At 37.6% G+C, this 23,063-nt stretch overlaps 1 protein-coding gene and 1 pseudogene across 1 annotated transcript; both read left to right on the top strand.

Annotated features, from left to right (window-relative positions):
* The window catches only part of LOC107749135 (E3 ubiquitin/ISG15 ligase TRIM25-like), a 3,191-nt pseudogene extending 1,034 nt beyond the window's left edge, over positions 1-2,157 (top strand).
* Positions 2,158-7,171: 5,014 nt separating this feature from the next.
* Positions 7,172-22,744, top strand: basp1 (brain abundant, membrane attached signal protein 1). Its single transcript, XM_016564264.1, has 2 exons — positions 7,172-7,205; positions 21,646-22,744. The coding sequence occupies exon 2, from the start codon at positions 21,658-21,660 to the stop codon at positions 22,243-22,245; it is 588 nt and encodes a 195-aa protein (XP_016419750.1). The 5' UTR covers positions 7,172-7,205; positions 21,646-21,657; the 3' UTR covers positions 22,246-22,744.
* Positions 22,745-23,063: the final 319 nt, after the last annotated feature.

Raw genomic sequence — 23,063 nt, forward strand, 5'->3', positions numbered from 1 at the left:
AATAAAACTAGCAATCGGGAATTCATTATTATTTCTTAGCAGTTCTCACATTGGCAACGTAAACTTTGCATCGTTTTAAGGTTATAAAATAAAACTTAATTGAAAATCAGTAAAGTTACTCACTCTGATTGCTGGCCATGCCATGTCGTCCATCTTTAGTGATCCAATTCGGTCCTGCGGTCCTAGAACTGCGGTCCTGAAACTGCAGCCTCAGGTTGTGCAGGAACATACTATTCGTCTGTCTGGATCTACTGAAGGATCCAGTGACCATTCCCTGTGGACACAGTTACTATATGAGCTGTATTACAGGCTGCTGGGATCAGGATGATCAGAAGAGAGTCTACAGCTGCCCTCAGTGCAGACAGACCTTCACTCCAAGACCTGGTTTAGGTAAAAACACCATGCTGGCTGAAGTGGTGGAGAAACTCAAGAAGTCAAAAGCACAAGCTGCTCTTCCTGCTCAGTGTTATGCTGAACCTGGAGATGTGGAGTGTGACATCTGTACTGGGAGAAAATATAAAGCCATCAAGTCCTGTCTGGTGTGTCTGGAATCTTACTGTCAAAGTCATCTTGAACAACATGAAGGTTTTTTCAAAAGTAAAAAACACCATTTAATGGACGCCACAGGACGACTGCAGGAGATGATCTGCCCTCAACATAAGAAACTACTGGACATTTACTGTCGTACAGATCAGCACTGTGTATGTTATCTGTGTATGTTGGATGTACACAAAAACCACGGGACTGTATCAGCTGCTGCAGAGAGGACTGAGAAACAGGTACAAACTGATATTATACCATATCCCGAAAGATAGCTTTTTACTTGTTTTTAGCATGCAATATGATTCAGATTCATGATTATTTGTTAATCCTACAGAGACAATTGTGTGAGATGCAAAGAAAATTCCAGCAGAGAATCCAGGAGAGACAGAAGCAGCTTGAGGAGCTGAGAGAGGCTGTAGAGTCTTACAAGGTGAGTTTTGAGCAGAAGAACAACTGCTGGCTGCTGAAGAGCTGTTTCAGACTCAGTTATGACTCTCCTCCAGTCAGTCAGTGAGGAGCCAGTGCTGGAGCTCTTTCAGTCCCACTGAAGCCCACTGTGGGGAACAGGCTGTGTGAGGCAGCAGTAAGGCTGATGATACACGGGGCAACTTTTTGTGCAATTTTGCCGGGCAACTTTTTGAGCAATGTTGCTTGGGCACTTTCCCATTGAGAATGGTTAACAAATTTTTATCTGGATACTTTAGATCGGTTGTGGGCACTGTGTCTCACCTGGTTGCCCGTTGATGGCAACATTAGCCAAAGTTGCCCAGCAACATTGCTCAAAAAGTTGCCCCGTGTATCATCAGCCAAAGAGTGAATGGACTGATTCTGATGCTTCTCTCTCTGTGTGTCCTAACAGCGCTCTGCACAGACAGCAGTGGAGGACAGTGAGAGTTGAGAGAGATCTTTACTGAGCTGATCTGCTGCATTGAGAGAAGCCGCTCTGAGGTGACACAGCTGATCAGAGATCAGGAAAAGGATGCAGTGAGTCGAGCTGAAGTACAACTGAAGCGACTGGAGCAGGAGATTGAAGATCTGAGGAGGAGAAATGCTGAGCTGGAGCAGCTTTCACACACAGATGATAACATCCATTTCCTCCAGGTAACAGAGATTTGAGAAACAGGACAGTGGTCTTTAGGAAAGGAAAAAGCATGCTGTACAGAGATTGTGTTTCTATCAAATGTTTCTGTGTCTTTAGCTGGTGTTTTTATTGTGTCTTTGTGTCTGTATAGAGTTTCCAGTCTCTCTCTGTTCCTCCTGGATCTACAGACTCACCCAACATCACTGTCAGTTCTTGTCTTTCTTTTGATGATGTTGGTAAATCTGTGTCTCATCTGAGAGAGAAACTGGAGCATTTCTGCTGAGAGGAGATAGAAATGTTGTCTGGTAGAGGTGAGCTTAAAATTTCCTGACATGTTTCATATGATGTCATGTAGAAAAATAGATAATGGATATTAAAATGAATGTTTTTAGATATAATTTCAATTTAATTTCTAATTATTTGATATTATTTTACAATATTGACAATACAAATGTCTGTTGGTTTACATAGTAAGAAACATTAAGATCATCACCTCTGAACCCAAGACCCACGAGGAGTTCCTCCAGTGTAAGTCTCTATAATCACACATGTACATAAAGAGACAGACTTTAGTTCTTATTAAATACAACACATTACTGTAGTTAAAATAAATCTTTAAAATATTCATACATTTATATATTAAGCATTTTTAGCTAAACTTTACTGTCTGTGATCGAGCTGTTAAAAGATCTCTAAAACATTTCAACAGAACTAAAAAACTAATAGAAAATGTAAATTGATTTTTAAAGGGGTCATCTGATGCAAAATTCACTTTTACATGTTATTTGAACTGAAGTGTGTCTTGGCAGTGTGTGTACACATCCATCTTATAATGATAAAAATCCACCCAGTGCTTTTTTTTTAAAAATCTCAATAAATCCAAACCCCTTTCTCATATCAAGCCATTCTCAGATTCTTGGCAGTGTGACGTCACACTGGCAAGCCCCTCCCACGATTGTTGATTGACACTAGCGTTTTATCACAGACCCGCCCTGAGTGAGCTGTCATCAGTCCGCCATTGTTTCGACACCAGAGTGGTTGTAGACAAGAAGGGCTCCTAAGCGATTAAGGTGTTCTGTTGTTGGATGTAATAACGAACATAGCAGTCGTCATTTACTCCTGACATCTGAGCCGCTGAAGACGCAGTGGTTTACGTTTGTTTTTGAAGGGAATGCGCCCCCAATCTACCATAATGCGTTTATGTTCGCGTGAATCATTCGTGATCCAGCCTCACCTACAGAAGAATGAGTATAAGGTTCTTTTATGAATCTTTGCAAATCGCCTTACCTAATAACGTGCTAGTTGGCAAGTTTCACGATGAATGCGGCTTAAGTTTACAGTCTCTCAGAGAGGGGCGGGGTGAGCAGAGCTCATTAGCATTTAAAGGAGCATGCAAGAAAATGGCTTGCTGTAAACAGAGCTGTTTTTGACAGGGTAAAAAGGGTGTTGTTTTACACTACCATTGAGAAATTTTAACCAAAGTATGTTATAGATTTTTCATTAAGACCCTAAAGAATAATATCAAACTGTGGAAAATTGGCATCCGATGACCCCTTTAAAGTGCCCCTATTATGGGTAATGAAAGGTTCACATTTTGGTTTTGGGAGTCCCCAACAACAGGTTGACATGCATGCAAGGTCAAAAAACACTTTCATTGTCTTATAATATGCATTTATTTTTGCCTTACTTGCTCAATGTCTCCCAAACGATTCACTCAACGATTCATTTTTCCAAACCCCTCCTTTGCTTGACGCTAATCTGCGGTGATTGGTCTGATTGGTCTCATTTTCATTTCATCATGCCTGTAATGCCTGATAAAGCAGTGTTTGTGAGCACAGTGCTGCTTTGTGTACAGCGTTACCGGGGAAACAGCTATTTTTACCAAGCAGCACCTAGTGGAAAAATAAAGAATTTGCATTTTCATTCAGACCAACGGAAAAGACCATCAAATGGGCGGGCAATATGCTAATGTTTCATGTTGACGTCAGCATGAAACGGCTTGGGATTCGTTTTAAAAACGACTTGTTTCAATGATTCAACTCTTTCTTTTGAGAGACAATAACTTTATACACGGTGCACTTTCAGATTTAAAACTTTAAAGGATGTTTTCATTCACTTAGAGCTGTGTTACACACTGCATGAAGGGTAATTTTCAAAAATCCATAATAGGGGCACTTTAATTATACATTTTCAACCAACTATAAGAAGATATGTTGATAACAGTGAGGCAAGTTTTTTTTTTCTCCTAATATTTGTCTAACATAACTGGTGCTTTCCATACATATGTAAAACCTCAATAGAATAAATTATGTTGTGTTTTGATAATTGAAAGTAATTTATTATTTGATAGATGTATATTATGTGTTTTATCTTTATCAGATTCCCGTCAGCTCACTTTTTGATCCAAATACAATGAATAAAAACCTGGTACTGTCTGAAGAGAACAGAGTGATTGAATACAATCGTAAAGACCAGCCGTATCCTGATCATCCAGACAGATTTGATGGTCTTCCTCAGGTGTTGTGTAGAGAAGAGAGTGTGTGTACTCTGTTACTGGGAGGTTGAGTGGAGTTGTGAGATGTGTATATCAGTGTCATATAAGAGCATCCGCAGAAAGGGATGGGGAAAGGAGTGTGAGTTTGGTTGTAATGATCAGTCCTGGTGTTTGTTCTGCTCTGATTCCAGCTGCTCATTTTGGCACAATAACGAAAGGACTAAATTCCCTGTAGTCTCCAGCTCCTCTAGAATAGGAGTGTATGTGGATCACAGGGCAGGAACTCTATCCTTCTACAGCGTCTCTGACACAATGACCCTCATTCACAGAGTCCACACCACATTCACTCAGCCTCTTTATGCTGGGTTTTGGGCTAGTTTATATTATAAATATGTTGATTCATATGGTTTTTGTTCAACCGTGACACTTTGTGACCTAAAAATATACAGTATCTCACAGAAGGGAGTACACCCCTCACATTTTTGTAAATATTTTATTATATCTTTTCATACATAAATTCTGCAAATATTGTGAGAGATATTTTCAAAATATCATTGCCATGTTTTAGATTTTGCCTTAACCTGTTTACTCTAAACATTAGCAACACAATTGTAATGGTTAGCATTCAGTTGCAACGATGCACATTATTTGTTATATACCTGACATTGTGTTTAAATAGAAATCCACTGCATTTTCTTTACCTCACAAAACTAAAGAATTGCATGTGATTTTTGTTATTATTTAGTGCTGACAGCTCTAATATATTTAGAAAGTGTATATTTAGAGTGTTTATACATGCAGTTCTAGCAGGTCACATTCAATAAACCACTAAATAAATGCATGTAATAAACATGTTAACTTGGGTTAAACATATTCACTCTGGTGTGGAAAGTGAGGGAATCTAAACCACATTCACTCAATGGAATTAAAACCTAAATAACAGATGATTTGAAATGTTATTCTTTTCATGAGAGGATGAGGATCAGTCTCATTCTGCAAGAGGTTCATAAAATGTTATGTCCGACATTGTCGATTAAAAATAAATAAATTTTTTCAGTTCACAGAACTAAAGGAATGAATGTCTTTTTGTTTTCATTATTGCTCATGAATAGCTCTGTATCTTGAAAGTCACTTCACATTTAGCCACGCATGGTGTTCTTTAGTCTCTTTAGTCTCCAGCACCACCATTTTCCAGAACTGCAGCCTTCCTGGAGTCTCCAGAAGTACAAGGTGTCAGGTTCTCACTTTGCTGGGGTAAAGAATCCTAAAAAATGTCCCTCACTAAATAAGAATCACATGCTGAAGTGTTGTGAAATACATGAAGACTGATTTTTTTTATATATGCTTTATATAGGCAGATAAGCCGAGAGTGACTGCAAGACAGACTTTTCAGGATAGGAGATGGATTAAAAATGAATTCCCAAATCTTTCTGCAGATTCTTGAAGATAAATTCTTCAAACAGTACAAGAGGATGTGGTGCTGGTCCTTCAAGAGTCTCTCTCAACTTATCTGTGTATAAAGCCAATAAAAATCTTCATGTATTTTACTAAACTTCAGCATGTGATTCTGATTAAGTGAGGGTCATTTTTTTTAGGATTCTTTACCTAACCTAAGTCCCTGAGAACCTGTTACCTGACACATGGCACTACTGGAGACTCCAGGAAGGTTGCCGTTCTGGAAAATGGTGGCGCTGGAGACTAAATGGTTCCTGATGGTTTTACACCTAATTCTTCACCTTAATTCTTTTGCAGTTAAAGGGGTCATATGATGCGATTTCAAGTTTTCCTTTCTCTTTGGAGTGTTACAAGCTGATTGTGCATAGATAAGATCCCTGAAGTTGCAAAGACTAAAGTCTCAAAACCAAAGAGATATTCTTTATCAAAGTTAAGACTCTGTGCACTGGTTCAGCTGGCCAATCAGAGCAGACTGCATTTGTCGGAAGGAGGGACTTTGTAGAAAACTAAGTGTTTGAGAGAGGCGGGGCATATAGGACCTACAATAATGTACAGTATTTGAAAAATAATGTGTTTTTTTAACATTAAAGCATGTCAACATATTCTGTTACACCAAATACACAAAATAATGATCTTTAAAAAAGCATCATATGACCCCTTTAACATGAGTCTTTTCTTCTCCACCTGTTTTTTTTTTTTTTACCCTGCTGACCCAATGAGCATTATGTTGTCAAATGGTCATGCCTTAGCTTTGCAATTTCTGTATTGCATTAGTTTTGAATTTGTCATGGGCATTTAATAGTTTTTGACTTTTCAGTCTGAGTTAAATCTCTTTTTTTTTTTTTTGCTCATTTTATCTGTAAAAGAAAACCTGCTTAATAATTATGCACACCTGAATATAATGCGTTTTTCACTTCCAGCCTTCATGGACAATTATATATCACTTATAAATGATTAAATACAAAATGATTAGTATTATTAAGATTGATGTGGTTTGGATTTGGTAAAATAAATTTTGGAAAAAAAATATGATCATAATATCAACTTGCATAATAATTATGCACACCGTATTTTTCCTAATTTTATAGGCTACAGTTGATTAATTACAGTGTCTCAGCAAAACAATCATTACTTAAGCACGTTATCTTTTCCATTGCTATTTTCTATTAAGTTAAATTTAGCGACAGCATTTTTGTTTATTATTAGAATATATTTTTAGTATTTTTACACCTCTGTACTCGCCTCATATTGCCTGTGTGTGCTACATTTTAAACTGATGTCGCCAGAGGGCGCGCAAAGACAAAAATTTATATATTTATTGAGCATTTTACTCTCCCATTCGCACGAGCTTGAACGTGAACGGGTTATATCCCTATATTAGCTGGTATAAGTTAAAAATGAAACATTCTGAATTCTTTACGCATTGACCAGAAACACAACTAGCTACCAGAAAAAGGTTCACTACTTTGAATATATTCATAAACAGCTCATTTAAACAAAAGAGCAAGTTGTTTTTGTAGATTTTATTTAATTTTCTTTTGATAACGAGTATAAAGTCGTAACACAATTTTTTTGCGCGACTTGATCACGGTACGGCGCGCTGCCGTGTCTTGGGAAAGTCCACCGCCGACGGTAAGAGTCTTTCACTCTTTTAGTAGATTAAATAAACACTCTGCCTCAGTTACATGAGGAATTTTTTTCTAGTTGGAGCGTCTCTGATAAATAAGAGCAGCTTCCATTTGGAGACACGGGGCGCACGGTAGTGAACCGGGCCAATATCGAAATCAAGTGCACTTTCAGCACGTCTTTCAGCGGGTGAATGGAGTAATGTATCTGAGCTTATTTGATTTCTGAGATGCACATAAAGATTTCAATAAATCAGCCACGGAATTCACGCGGATGAACTGAGTGGAGAGGGGCGTGTTCTGCGCGTGCATGCAGTTGCTTTCGCGCTGTTTATTATTATTTTAATGCACACATTTGAATGAAAATTGCTCATAAGATGAATTAAGGAGTATTAGAATAAAGCGTAATGGATAATGCGTGTTTTCTGAGGCGCAAGTGTATAAGTTTATTATAGATTTTCAGAGTCATGTTTTGTATGGGGTAATAGTAATGGTTTTGGTTGTGTTTCCAAAGTAAATGCTGCTTTTTACTGTTTACACAGACGCGGATTTATGTCCACCGTCCTCTTTTGTCAGAGCTGGCACACATTTTGCAGCACTGTCTAACTGGTGCACACGCGTGCGCGCACACTCACCCACCCAACCACCCACACACTCACGCACACACACACACACACACACACATAGCCTGCACAGATATTACGGAGCCGAAGCTTATAAATAATATACATACGATAAATCCTTATAATTAATTAATACTGTTTGTACACATGTTTTCTTTACCCTTTGTGATGCTATACAGTGTCAAAGAGTCAGTTTCTTAACTCTGTCACTTACTAATGTAAAGTGAAGAGGGTTTAGTTTTTTCTCTCTATATCAACGCGCCTTTTATGATAGTATTTCTTTTCTTAGTTTATTATTATTTCAAGCTACAGCCGTAATTGCCTGATCCTTTGTCTCTGCAGAGCACATGCGCATTGCGCGTAGGGTGTGGATGGACAACTGATGCTTTTACCTCCTATATCTCTCACATTGTCTACTAATGATCTGTTTTTTTAACGCACAACTATATTTATGAGTTGAATATTATTTTCTGCAGCTGTGTTTATCAATATGCCGTTTGTAGAGGAATCTATTTTACATTTCACGGCGATGCCGCAGACAATGAACCGAGTGAGGGAGAAAAAAAAAGCTAGTGCTCAGATCCCCGCACACTAAAATCACACCGTGCAAAACGTCTCCGCCCAAATGTCGTTTTTTTCGTCTGGATGAGAGCCGATATTATGGGACGGAGGTGAGTTTGAGAGAAGGAGCGGGCGGTGTGATGAGCGAGATGCTTCATAATCCACGCGTTCACACGCACCAATAAACCGCTGCTTGAATGAGTCACGCGTTTCAACCTGGAAACATCAAACCACACTGAGAACTGAGCGCTGATTTGGCCTAAAAATTGAGGTATCCATTTACCAAATTGTTGAATTTTAAATGTTTAAAACACTAGAATAGTTAGGTGTTACCACAATCAAAAAATGTATAGTGTAAAAACAAATTCAAACATATTGGCTATTGATTATTAATCTTCCGTGAACTGGATTGATGACATACAAAATTGTTATAATGGTTGCTGCACTATGGAAATAGCATCTCTCCCTCTCTATGTGCAAGTTGGAGAGAGAGAGTGATAGGGATAAATGAATATACATCAGTTCAGGTCTCATTTATTTGTCCAGTGCATTTGTATAATGCAGAAGAGCCTGAAGGCAACTCATGCAGGAGCCACTCAGCCACCAAAAACATTGATAACTGTTATTATTATTATTATTCTCTCTGTTATTTATTAATTTATTTATTGTGGGTTTCATGCTGTCCGCTAAGGCATAGGACACACACAGGCTTTCCTCCTCACCAACAACATTATACACCGTGTCTACACCGGACGCGAGCGGCAAAATACAGTAGAAACCATTATAATCAGTGACAATTGTTATAATGGTTGCTGCACTATGGAAATAGCATCTCTCCCTCTCTATGTGCAAGTTGGAGAGAGAGAGTGATAGGGATAAATGAATATACATCAGTTCAGGTCTCATTTATTTGTCCAGTGCATTTGTATAATGCAGAAGAGCCTGAAGGCAACTCATGCAGGAGCCACTCAGCCACCAAAAACATTATTAACCCTGCATGAGTGAGTGCCAACATTTACAGATCTGCACCTTTGGCTCTGAGCGCTCATGAGTTGAATTAGCAATAATCTTGATTAAATGTGTATTTTAGAATTTGAGATTCTCTGTATACTAGGTCACCCATGGAAACAAGAAGAGCAGTCAGGTGATTCATGTCAGTGCGAGACGCCCAGTTTCAAGCCCAGCTGGAGTTTTTTGTGTTGCAATAGCAGAGGAGAGCAGGACTCAGGAGGAAGCAGTGAGAGTGAGAAAGACCTTCATTGTCTGTTGGGTAGTTCATGATTGCAGATTTTACAGTCTGAATCAGTGCACATCAGTCTAGTTTCAGCCAAAGAGTTGAGAAAGAATGGATTTTCATTTTTGCGCTTCTTTTTTTTTTTGCATTGTAGAAGGAGAGGAAACATTAGAAGGAACAGTAGAACTGTAGAAGAAAACAGGCATGTGATCAGCTAAAGCAGTAGTTCTCAAACTTTTTTGTTCGCGCCCCCCTTTAAACCTATTAAAAAAATCTGGCACCCCCCACCCCCACCCCCCCTTTTCCCGAATCCCCCGACACACCAAATCCCAGACAGTAAACTGATGCCTTGTTCTATTTATGACGTACTGTTAACACAAAGTTAAAATGATTTGCAACGGTCGCTTTGTCGCGTCCAGTGTAAAGCTGTTGCGGCGCAACTGTAGCGTATAGACACGGTAAGTGGTGAGTGAAGCCGAGAGCAAGATATGCATCGTCATATTTTCTCGAAAGGAAGCTGGGAATTAAATCTATAGTTAAAATGAGATAAAAATATAGTCTCACATAATTCATTTAGCTTTTGAATAACCAGCACCTGCCTGGGTCTGTGCGACTTCATCTATGGCTTTTCTCTTCCCTTTCACAAACCGATCCATCTCCCATTCTAAGTTACGGCCTTTGGCTGTTTACTGTTTTATTTATTTTCTTTTTCTGCTGATGGCCCACGCCCCCCCTGCAATACTCGTGCACCCCTGTAAAATAAACATAAAATACAATACTCGTGTGTACTATAAAATAATAATTAAAAAAGTATTTATTATTAATAACAATAACGTTGACAACAGATTTATAATTGTTTCTGATTACAAATTTGTGAAGATAAGCATGTTGCCTTTTTAAATGCATATTTTAAGCAACCTGATCTCATGACGAAAATGACAAGATGCGAAATACGTACCAATAAGTACATATCACGGCAGTTTCCAACAGAAATGAACACTCGAAGCGGTAAAACAGCGAGCACTTGTAATCGTTTTTGTACACAGTTATGATTACAACTCCATATGTGTCGCTTTCCGGATGTAACAAGCTTGCTCCGAAGCTCAGCCAGCACGGAATTGGACTTAGGATGCCCAATCCTTGGGTATGAATCCCGTCAAAAACATGACTCACAATGAAAGAGCTGAAAGATGAGAGATCAAAAACAAGCTAAAACAGCATGCTTGCGATTGCGTTTTTGTGTCACATTCGCTTTTGTTCATACTATTGAGTAGGGTTAAGTGTAGTGCAGATGGTACATTATTTTAAAAACGTCACGGAGCATTAGAGTTATAGCGCCACTCAACGGACATTTCAAGTCACATAAAACTTACCATATGTACATTAATCTGTTCCGGGGAACAAAACCGTATACTCATTTAGCACCACTCAGTGGACATTTCACATCGAATGTGTCGCTACGTATTTCGCATCTTGCGATAAAGTTCCCACAGGTACGTTTTCGTCATGAGATCAGGCTCGTTTTAAGTGACCCAAACTTTCAGAGATGAAGTTTGTGTGAAGCAGCATTTACTGTGAATCGAGCCACTCCAGGTCTCTGAATCTTGAGCTGCTCATGAGTAAATAAACACAGTGCCGTGTTTCCCTCTGAAACACACAGTAGTCAATTATTGGCCAGCTAGCAAGTTTCACCATATATACTTGTCAACACCGTTTTTTACTCGTGTTTGGTGCTTGCCGGTGTTTATTTTGGACTCTGGCTGAAATGAAGTAAATGTACTTGAAATCGCAGCAGTTTTTTCTCACAAATCGACCAAGGCAATGCTCTAAAATCTAATACTGAATTTGGTGCACCAGGTGCTTTCATCTGAAAATTTTTACATGGCTGTGATCACAGTTTTCAGTGTTTGTCAGAAGAAGAGCGGGATAGACATGAAAGCAAGAGAGAGACAGGAAGGAGTCAGTGAGACAGGATGGCACTGACAGAGACAGAGGCAGCTCAGCCAAGCAGAGCTTTTGAGTGTGTGTGTGTGTGTGTGTGTTTGTTTGTTTGAGGAAGATCATTGAAAGGGACAGATAACTCAAGAACATCTGAGACGTTCCCAAATTAGAGATGCATTCAAAATCACTGTTATTTCTGGACTTGTCACTTAACTTAAAAAAAAAAGAATTTCAGTCTACGTACCCATTCTGTCACACCGTTGTTAACTACTTCAGATTAGTGGAGCATTTTTTTATTATTTGATGTTTTCCTCAGGCAGCCTTAGTTGTGCTGGCAGAACTTGATAAGTTTTAGTGTCAGTCACTAGTCAGGTTCTGTCCCATCATGCTTTGCGGTCTGTGTGCACTGTGTGGAAAGTGATTGGTGGCTTTATGTGGAGCAGTAGAACTGAGCCTGATATTGTTTCACTTTTACATTTTTACAAAACACATATTAAGCTTTCTGAACAATTTGTTGGCTTTTAAAATTATTTATGGCTACATACACATTGCAGCTAAATTCGGTTGTCATTTCACCTTTTAGTGCTTAACCCTGTTCTGTACAAACACAGTTCAGAAATGTAAGTGACAACTGAATTGACTCCTGAAAAATGCAGGTAGTGACAACTCTACAGTGTTCAGAATCGAACGAACAACTAGTTGTTAATGATGTATTTAAATGTGTTTCAGAGTTGTGTCTTTCCCGTATGTGCGGTGAAAGAAATTACAAGGTTTTGTCTCATTAGTGTTGCCAGATCTTTATAAAAAAACAACAACAACAACAAATAAGAACAAACCCATAATACACTTAAATCCAAATGCGTTATTTTGGAAATAAGCCACATACCAAAATATAGTGATCTGCACCTGCCTATTTTATTAACTCCATAAAATGTATAGCTTTATGAGTCAAGCCCAAAGATGCTTAATACCGGTAATACGTGGACATGGCAACCCTTCAAGAGCGCTGTGCAAAGCAGACTTCCAAACATAACATGATGGCTCTGTTGACGGTGGTTTAGTTGAAATCTGTTGGATTAAAATTAAAAATTTTTGGAGTTGCAATGCTTTTGCAGGTTGTTTGCTGTTTTTTCACATTATTATTATTATTATATATATATATTTTTTACAATATACAGCCGTTAGTTGTGAAATCTTGAGAATTAAAGGGACAGTTCTCCCAAAAAAGCAAATTTTGGGTGAAAATGTTTCTGTGGAATGCTAAAGAAGATTTTGCAAAATGTTCTGTATAATACTATATACATACAAAACAACACTGGATCCTATTGACTTTGAAACATTCTTAAAAATATCTTACATCACCCCTCAAGATGCAGGGTAACTTCGTGTGTTAATTTATTTCTATGATTATGTGTTAATTACCTATGGATAAGCAGCAGCTCAGATTCCTCGATTCTGATATTGTGTGTGTCATCATGGAATCTCTCTCTGGGTTGCCATGACGATGACCTGAAGGAAGTGTAAGAATGAGCCAGAATGGCAGCTCTCCTATGGTTCCTACGGCAACAGCCAATCAAAGGCCAGACCCCCACTGACCGCACCTGTCTGTTACAGTCCCTTGGAGAGAGATACACACAAAACACAGCATTAGTGCTGGATGAGAGCATTGAACAGGCTAAACCTGACAATGACCAAAAGACATACATAAATGACATCAAATAATAATACATGTCAGCTGTTAAGAGAGTGATAAATGTAGTCTGGTATCACTGTTTTTACAGTATAGAACCTTGTGAAAGTACAGACAGGAGTGAGGGTGTTGTGTTGTGTTCAGGACATCGACTATATAATCAAGGCCTAATGAACAATGCAGTCGCCTCTTGTTTAGACAGCAAGTTTCCCACAAGAATGAAAACATTAAACACAGTGTGGATTTGTATGTGTCCGTTTTTTTTTCCTGTTGATATGTGAATTATGTTTAGACTAAGCCTAAATCTCAGATATTTAAAACAATAATATACGTCTTTTTTTAACTTCATGAAGTCAGATATGAAATCTAAAGTTAATAAATTGTTTTTTTTTTAAACACCAGATATATGTGCCATAAAAATGTCTAGTAAAAATATGTGGGCGTTTCTTCAACTATGAGCATATTTATGTCCCAAAGGCTGATTTTTTATTGAAGATTTAAACTCTTTCTTATAAATTCTTGGAAATATTTTATCATGCCTTCGTCATTTATTTTTTTGCTATTTTTGAAATGTGTTCTATGCATAGATTTTATTGTTTTACCTTTATCCCAAAGCCGGACATTTAATCTTAAAATATTAAAATCAATCATAAAATATTATTACAATTTTTAAAACTATGACAATCTAAATAAAGCCTGAAATATATTGTGTAGAAATTATTTATGTTGACTATCCCTTGGTTGTATCATTTCGATCACAACCAACATTTTTGTCACTAATAGAATTAGAGTTTTCAAAAGTTAGCATACTTGTTTTATGAAGAAATTAAAATTATAATTTTTTAAATTAAGATTAGGTTATTAAGATATGAAAAATTAAGATATTTGAAGAAAGATCAACAAATATAAATTAAGAATGGAGAATTTCAGCAATTTGCAGTTAAGCTCGTTTTGTAAAATTACACAAAAAATATAAAAATTTTATTTTAATGTATATACAGTATGTATACTTTAATGCATATAGTATATTATACATAAATTAGCTGTAGAAAGACAAATTATTCTACCATTTTTATTCCAAAAATGTCCACAACATCATATGATCAAACACAATACAAAATTTGAGATGCAATGAAAATTACATTTGTTGGTTACGGAAAATAACAGAATTCTTCTGTAATGCCTGTATATTGACATTGTTATAGTTGACAAATTAAAAGTGGCACTGGCAATAGTTAAAGAAACACCCATAAGTGTGCTGTACATTTAATTTGTTACGTTTATATAGAGCTTTTCAAAGCACTCAAAGCGCTTTACATTGTGAGAGGGGGATCTCCTCAACCACCACCATTGTGCAGCATCCACCTGGATGATGCGACGGCAGCCATAGTGCGCCAGAACGCCCACCACACACCAGCTTACTGGTGGAGAGGAGACAGAGTGATGAAGCCAATCAGTAGATATGAGGTCAGGCCATGATGTTCAGAGGCCAATGGGCAAATTTGGCCAGGATGCCGTGGGTCACACCTTTACTCTTTTCGAAAGACATCCTGGGATTTTTAATGACCACAGAGAGTCAGTACTTCAGTTTAACATTTAGCCTATATGTGTGTTCAAGTGTGGAAGCTCACATCTCATTTTATCAAGCATCTGTCAGTTACACGATTTATGGATGTTTGTACTTGAAGGACATGACACAGTCAAATCTCCTACTATCCTGAAACACACATAGACACAAGGCTGCAGCTCAGGGTGAGGTTTAGGGATTGTGTGTGTGTAACTATCTCCGACTGGCTCCAGTGAGGGTGTTTTGAGGAGCCATTACAGCCTTAAATAAACACACACACACTCAAAGTCAAAGTGCATTTTACCATCAGTGAGCAGCTAAGTCAAAGTCAAAGTTTTCACAGTTCTCAAGACACTGTCCAAATGAGTTAGTAAACTACCTCAGCACTTCCAGATACCCTTGTTGAAACACTCAGGGATTTTGGAGTAAACCAATGTCTTCTTTGCTCTCTTTCCCTCTCTGTCTGAACTCTATTTATCTTAGTACTGGTTGTGTTTTATTGCATTTGTGTTCATTTAAAATCTTCCCTCGCTCTACTCTTTATGTTCCTGAAGTAGATGTTTCTGAGACCAAGTTAAATGGACTGCGATACACACACACACACATACACACACTCAAGGTCCTGATACTTTCTTTACATTCAACAAAATAACCCTAAAATAATAACCTTGTAAAAACAATACAATATGAATAGTCAAGGCACATTCTTGTCATACAAGGTTTATCTTACATTTTTAGACTCAATAAACTGGAAGCTCACCAGTTATTCCAGTTATTGGGGGTTTGAACAGATGTTTGTCTGTTGTTGCTTGTAAAGCACTTTGAGCTTGGTAAAAGCGCTATATAAATTAAACTCAACCCAACTGCATCATCATTAACAGCTGCTTTCTTAGGATTTTAAAATGGCAGCACATTTAGTCAAGATACACATTTTTTAGTTCGTTAACTGTCTATCTAGTTCAGTGTTGGTAAGATTTTAAGGGCAGTTTGATTCTTATGCTCTCATGCACATTTATTTGATGAATAATAAACTAAAAAACAAACTATATTGTGAAATTTTATGATGATTTATAGTAACTTTTTATTTTAATGTATTTAAACATATGTAATTAATCATTTAATTCGTTCCTTATGGCAAAGATGAATTTTAAATCTTCAGTGTCACAAGAAATCATTTTTAATTTGCTGCTCAAGAAACATTTCTTATTATTATCAATATTGAAAACAGTTGTGCTGCTTGATAGTGTTGTGGAACATGACATTTGTTCAAGATTATTTGATAAATAGAAAGTTTAAAAGATCAGAATTTATTCAAAATATGTATTTTTAAATGTATATTTTATATTCAATTGAAAAATTATATTGAAATTTATATTTTTTTTTAACAATGTAAAAGTCTTCATTGCTTTTGATCAATATAATGTGTCCTTGCTGAATAAAAGTATTCATTTGTGTTATTATTATTCAATTGTACTGACCACAAACTTTTGAATGGTAGTGAACTAGCAGAATGAGTAAATGACGTTTTGTAGGATCATTACAGAGCACTTTATTCATGAAACTCAGCGATATTTGCCTGCTGCAATTGGCGTCACTATTAACTGAAATTTTATAGGTGATTTTTGTGTACATTTTCTGCTGATAATGGCAGCAATAATTTATGATGGAGAAGAGCTCTTTAACAAGGCACCCAGACGTGCAGTGGGGTCAAGCACACTTTAAAAGAGCCAAATAAAGCGCTTGAATAAAGTATGGCAGATTGTAGTAGTCTGCCTTATCCTCCACACCCTAGCATTTAGAAGTGGCCAGTAAGATGGGGATTTACAGCCTGCAAATGGTGTTCATCACCAATTTTGTGGCCAATTTCACACTGTTACCTAACTTGCATAATTGCTTTAGTGAATTATGCGCTGAAAGAATGCAATTAAAGTGCTTTTAGTAGGTGCAATTCATCTTTCCCGTTTTGATTTTAGTTCCATAGTGTGCAGTTAATGGTTCTGTGATTGTTAATAAGAGTCTAAAACATGTTCACTGATCAGGAAGAATCAGGGAAGGAAGAGTGCTCACTGGACACACACAGTTATGGCCAAAAAAACTACTTTTTGTTTTGTTTTTTTTTGTTTTGGTGTGGGAAGTTTAGAAATTAAACAAAAGAATAATTACCTGGAGTGACTCTTTCTGTCAACAGTCACACTGTCTGTCATCCTGAAACCACATCTACCATTTGGCCCTTAACTCCTGATCTGTGTTAACAAGAATAATCAATAAAACAAACACAATCACAATTATCATCATATGACTCATCACTGCATATTTACTCTTCACATCATCTTGACCCATCAAACGAAAAACAGGAGCTTCTGGTTTCTCTGTCTGCTCAGTGTTCTGGAGTTATTCATTAGCCTGAGCTGCTGTTTACGTAGAGGCCTGAGCCCTGGCCAACAATGTGCTAGTGTGTGTTTTGTTTGAGTATGTCTCTAGGGTTATGAGCTTGTGTGTGTATTTGAGTTTGGAGGACAGATCTAAAGTTATTAGTGTGTGTGTGTTATTACGGTGACGCATTGCTGCCACACACATATTTTTTTTCCCACTCAATTATGTCGTAATAACGAGATATGTCGTTTTAATGACATTTTTTCTCGTTAAAATGACATCTTTTCTCGTAATAACGAGATGTTTTCTCGTTAAAACTACATCTTTTCTCGTAATAACGAGATCTTTTCTCGTAAAAACGAGATGTTATGTCGTAAAAACTATATAATTATCTCGTTAAAACAACATCTTTTCTCGTTAAAACGACATATTTTTTTCTCGTAATAAGGACATATTATGTAATAAAAAGATATGTTTTCCCGTTATTATAGATATATGGTAGGCTATATGTGAGCGAGCTAAGCGACTGTCCGCGCTGCTGTCGCCACAGTCTGACATAAACAAGGATCTGCACGCTGCTGAAATTATTGAAATACACTGTTTTAAATGTATTTTAATGTAATGGTTTTAATTGTAGCGGCATGTTTATTAGGATTAATCTCCAATCTGTCTACAATATAGTGCTATCCAATAACTGCACTCAGACCCATGACTCGTTTAGGCTATGATCAGATCAAAACAGTTATTTTTGAACAATCGACTCTGGCCTTAATATTTCTTTATTTGAATGACTGAAGTTTGATTTAACAACAAATTGAAATACGAGCAAAAAGAAATAAAGAGATTTTCTAATAAGCTAATAATAATAATAATAATATAATAATAATAATTATTATTATTATTATTTCGTTCTGTTTGAAATGTGAAAAACTTGTTGCATCAAAAAGACTCATGGCTGTATTAGATCAAATGGGTGCTTCTACTAAATACTGAGCATTTTTCAGTTTTTCTTTTTTAATAAATCTGCAAAGATGTCAACAATTCTGTGTTTTTCTGTCAATATGGGGTGCTGTGTGTACATTAATGAGGAAAAAAAATTAACTTAAATGATTTTAGCAAATGGCTGCAATATAACAAAGAGTGAAAAATTTAAGGGGGTCTGAATACTTTCCGTACCCACTGTATATTAATTATGTATTAGTGATTATATACTATTAAATTATATCTTTAACTGAATCAAGCCGCGCATCGCATCGCGTTCTTCTTATGGGAATACAGATGAGACGGGAAAGACTGTTTCACAAAAATTTTAAACAGCACAGCTGCAAGATTAATAAAAACAAGAAATTGATTTCTGAAGGATCATATGACACTGAAGACTGGAGTAATGGCCGTTGAAAGTTCATCGTTGCATCACAGTAATAATTTACTTTTTAAATATATATTCAAACACAAAACAGTTACTTTAAATAAAAGTTTACTATTTATTTCACAATCTTCAATCAAATAAATGCAGCCTTGGCGAGCATGAGAGATGTATGCATTAAAAAAATTACATACCCAAACTTTTAAACTAGTGTATATACATCAAATGTATAAGTAACTAAGAGTTAATAAATTATTATTTTATCAATATTTTTTTCAATTACATGTGCTCAAAGCTCTTTGCACTTGAAATAGTGCAAATTGATGTCTGTGTGATGTATGCCACACATTGTGTGCAAAAATGTTTAAAATATATAATATAAAGAGCAGATATAAACAGTACAATCCAATATGCAATAAAACAAACAAAAGAGTTTCTGAAAAAAAACCAAAGGAAGTTTCTAAGCAGCAGAACATTTTAAATTACTGTAATATAAAATAAAAACCTAAACACACAATTTTACTGAGAAGTCACTGTCCTTGCACAGTACTAAATACTTGCTTTACATATAGTAACAAATTCATTGTTCATTTAAAATCTAAAATTAATGACTAAAAATATTTATTTGCTGCACACACAATAATGAAAAGTGTTTATCAATTAGATTTTGCAGCCCTATTGACCAGTAAACACTCTCCACTGTGCAGCTCTGCCTGTCACGGTGCGGTAAGGGAGCACCGTGGAAAAACAGGGTCTGGGTCCAAATGCAGGTGAAACTAGATTTATTGAACAGAAAGGCAGACAAAAAGAAACAAAAACAGATCAGAACGGATCAACAAAACAGGATCAGGTGAGGGATACAAATTAGGCAGCCAACGTGCTTGCATCAACCTACATACAAAACAACTACAATTACAATTAATTCAGCCAGGCAGAGTGGTGAGTGAGAGGAGAATATATAGTCTGTGACAATGGGGAACAGCTGAGGGTGTAATGAGTGACAGGTGAGTGGAGTCTGGGGAATGGAGTCCGGGAGGAAGGGAGATGGCGACCTCTGGTGGTGAGAGGGAGAAACAAAGGGCCCGGATCCCTGATACTGCCCTGGGCCCTAGCCTCTACAATGGAGCTCTGTCGTGGGGCCTAGCCAATACAGCTTCATCTGAAGGTTTAATCTTACTGATGCATTGAGCATCAATGTTCAGTCTTCCCTTAAGCTAAACTCTTTTTGCATTGCTCTGTACTGGAGCAGAAGCCAAAAGTGCAGTTCATCGTTTAATTTTCAATTTGGCAATGAGGCTTTTGAATACTACTTGTACACACTGCATAGACAGTTTACAAGCCACACCAGGATCGAATTTACTACCAATCAGCAGGTTTCACACAGTCAGTGAATTTCAAGCCTCCTGTACAGATGAGACAGCTCATAGATGCGCACACACTGCAGCGTATTGTTTAACGATGAAACAGCGTGCTGCTGTCTGCTTGACTCAGTGGAGATGGGACAGAAAGTGTCTATTGTTCTCTTGCACGCTGCAAGGAAAGATTTCCATGTTTCCATTGTCATATGTGTGTGTGTGTGTGTGTGTGTGTGTGTGTGAAACACTCAACTCACATGTTGGCTTCACATGATTACTGCTCTCCTTCTGTCTGGAGAATAACTGTATGTGTGTGTGCAAGTGTGTCATTGCACAGATGGTTGTTGAGCTCAGGAACGCTAAAGCAGCCAACAGGGACACTGGAGTGAGAGAGAGAGAGAGAGAGAGAGAGAGAGAGAATTTGTTTAGCACGGCTCCTTATTCGGAATGGGTCACGTGAGCACCCGGTTGCCTTGGTAACTGCGGTTCTGAATTGCAGGTAGTATGGCTCAGAGATGCTGTCCTCTAAAACCCCCTCCATCTATCTAGATAACTATCAGCACTAGAGTCTGATTACTGATTAATGATCTAGTTTTGATGCATGATATGATAGAACCTTGACAGGCTGTCTCAGAGATTTGAGTTTAGCCTTCTGAGCCTTTATTAGCTCTTTGTTTCAGGATTGAAGCGCATGTGCTAAAATAAACCCAGAGCAGAACCTACAATGTATATTCATCCTATTTTTTTGCTCTCTCTCATTATGACACCTTGCACAGATCTATTTGCAGACAGGGTTTTTTTAGTACCTGTTAAAAGCATGAATTACATTTTTCTTCCCAGTATGTCATTCTGATTATGCAAGACATGTAGTGTTTGACATGCTACACTTGAATTTCCACAAATAATCCCAGAGGAAAATTTTATTGCTCAGTGGTTGCTCTTTGCTCATGGCTCAGGAAGCAATAGAGGAACCTTTTTTAAATCTTTGTCGTTGATGTTTCTCCTAAAATTCCTGTGGAATTTAAACCAGAAACAATTTAGATAGCTGTTGACACAGTATAGAATAACATTACAGTATTTTATAGTAAAGTATAGCCCTGGGGTTTTGGAGCCTGCAAAGGAAAGCTAGATGGTCTGTAGAACTAACTAAATAAATAAAACTTAGATTACACTAAATCAATTTAACAGTCCTATAATTAACATTTTAGGAATATATTTATTAATGTAATTTTTTCATAGTATAAATTGGGTCTTTATACAAGAAGCTATATAGATGCCTTGTAAATGTTATGGATGGGAGCTGACTAAAATTGATCATATTTCGGGTTTGTGGCATTCAAAAGATTGTAATCTATTGGTATAGCATTATATAGTTTAGTCTTGAATATTTTATGATAGTCAAGATTATTTGGAAAGAAATAAAATGAATTAAATTTTAAACAAATTAAATGAAAATACATTTTTAATTATAATCTCATTTTGCAGACTGGTACATGTATATTGGCAAATCTGAACACAGTTTGAGACATTGTCGAGATCTGAAACTCTAGAGGAGATGTTTGAGTTTTCTAGGGTCCATTTCTTAAAAACATTTTTAGCACACTGCTGTTTGAGAAACAACAAAAGATTTCCTTAATGATTTTAGAGTTAAAATAAAAGATGAAACGGACAGTTCAAGAACTCATTCTGAGTCATTGCAGCCAGTGTTATAGATTGTCCTGTTTCTCTCTTTCACAGGTCAGAGGTAAAATGGGAGGGAAGCTGAGCAAAAAGAAGAAGGGATACAATGTGAACGACGAGAAGGCAAAAGAGAAGGACGCAAAGACGGAGGGAGCGTCGGCGGAGGAGGGTGAAGCTCCTAAGGAAAACAATGAGGGCGCTCCTGCTGCCACCGATACAACCAATGACATGGCGGCGGCCGCCAAAGAAGCCACGCCCACCGCCGATAGCAACTCCACTGCACCCAAGGAGGAGGATAAAAGCGCCGCCCCTCCGAAGAAGGAGGAGCCTGCGGTGAATGCTAATGCTCCTAAAGCTTCTGATGCCAAGAGCAGCGAGGCTGCCAAAGTAGAACCCGCCAACAGTCCAGATGCCCCTCCTGCCAAAGCGGAAGAAAAATCCGCCCCTTCTGCAGTTCCGGCCAATGAGAAAGAAGCTGTGAAAGAGCCTGCTAAAGATCCCACCCCTCCTGTAGCCAAAGCGATGGAGAGCAAGCCCGACGCTGAGTCTAAAAAGACTGAGGCTCCACCCGCAAAAGAATCCGCCCCCGCAGGGCCAATCACCACGGAGTCCAGCCCCGCCCCAAACAAGGAGCAAGCAGTCGCTGTGCAGGATTAACAGAAGGAACAGTTAATGACAAGATTAATGACAAATGAAAAACCAGATCAAATCTAAATAATTAAAACTAGCCCGCCCATTTTAAACTATATCAGTAATTATAATATGAATAATGATAATAGTAACAATAACAATAATGATTTTAACAGGCTGGACTGATCATTGTGTTGGTGATGGACATGATCATGGTGAATAAGACTGGCAGTTGTGATGATATTATCTTTAATATCCAATTGAACTTTGATACAAACCACCAGCCCCCAACTCTCTCTCTCTTTATCTCTTTTCACCTTTCTTTCTACCTCCATTCAATGAGGGGTGGAATACAAACATGGAATCTATTCATTGCCACCCTCCGAATCTCACTTCCTTCCATTTGAGTGTAATGTGATGGCAGTGGGTGGGGTTAATATATATGTGTGTGTGTGTGTGTGTGTGTGTGTGTGTGTATGCGTGAGTGACAGTAGTAGTAATAGTAGTAGTCCAGCCTCCCTGATACATATTCCATATTTCCTGTTTGAAACCACCAGCCCCCAACTCTCTCTCTCTTTATCTCTTTTCACCTTTCTTTCTACCTCCATTCAATGAGGGGTGGAATACAAACATGGAATCTATTCATTGCCACCCTCCGAATCTCACTTCCTTCCATTTGAGTGTAATGTGATGGCAGTGGGTGGGGTTAATATATATGTGTGTGTGTGTGTGTGTGTGTGTGTGTGTATGCGTGAGTGACAGTAGTAGTAATAGTAGTAGTCCAGCCTCCCTGATACATATTCCATATTTCCTGTTTGCTGCTTTCTAGTTAGTGATTGGCATTG

Source organism: Sinocyclocheilus rhinocerous, unplaced genomic scaffold (genome assembly GCF_001515625.1).
Source record: "Sinocyclocheilus rhinocerous isolate Xijiao unplaced genomic scaffold, SAMN03320098_v1.1 scaffold919, whole genome shotgun sequence".
Lineage (NCBI taxonomy): Eukaryota > Metazoa > Chordata > Actinopteri > Cypriniformes > Cyprinidae > Sinocyclocheilus > Sinocyclocheilus rhinocerous.

Excerpts from the sequence above, each read along its gene's own strand:
- basp1 (XM_016564264.1), top strand. The coding sequence starts at position 21,658 with ATGGGAGGGAAGCTGAGCAAAAAGAAGAAGGGATACAATGTGAACGAC.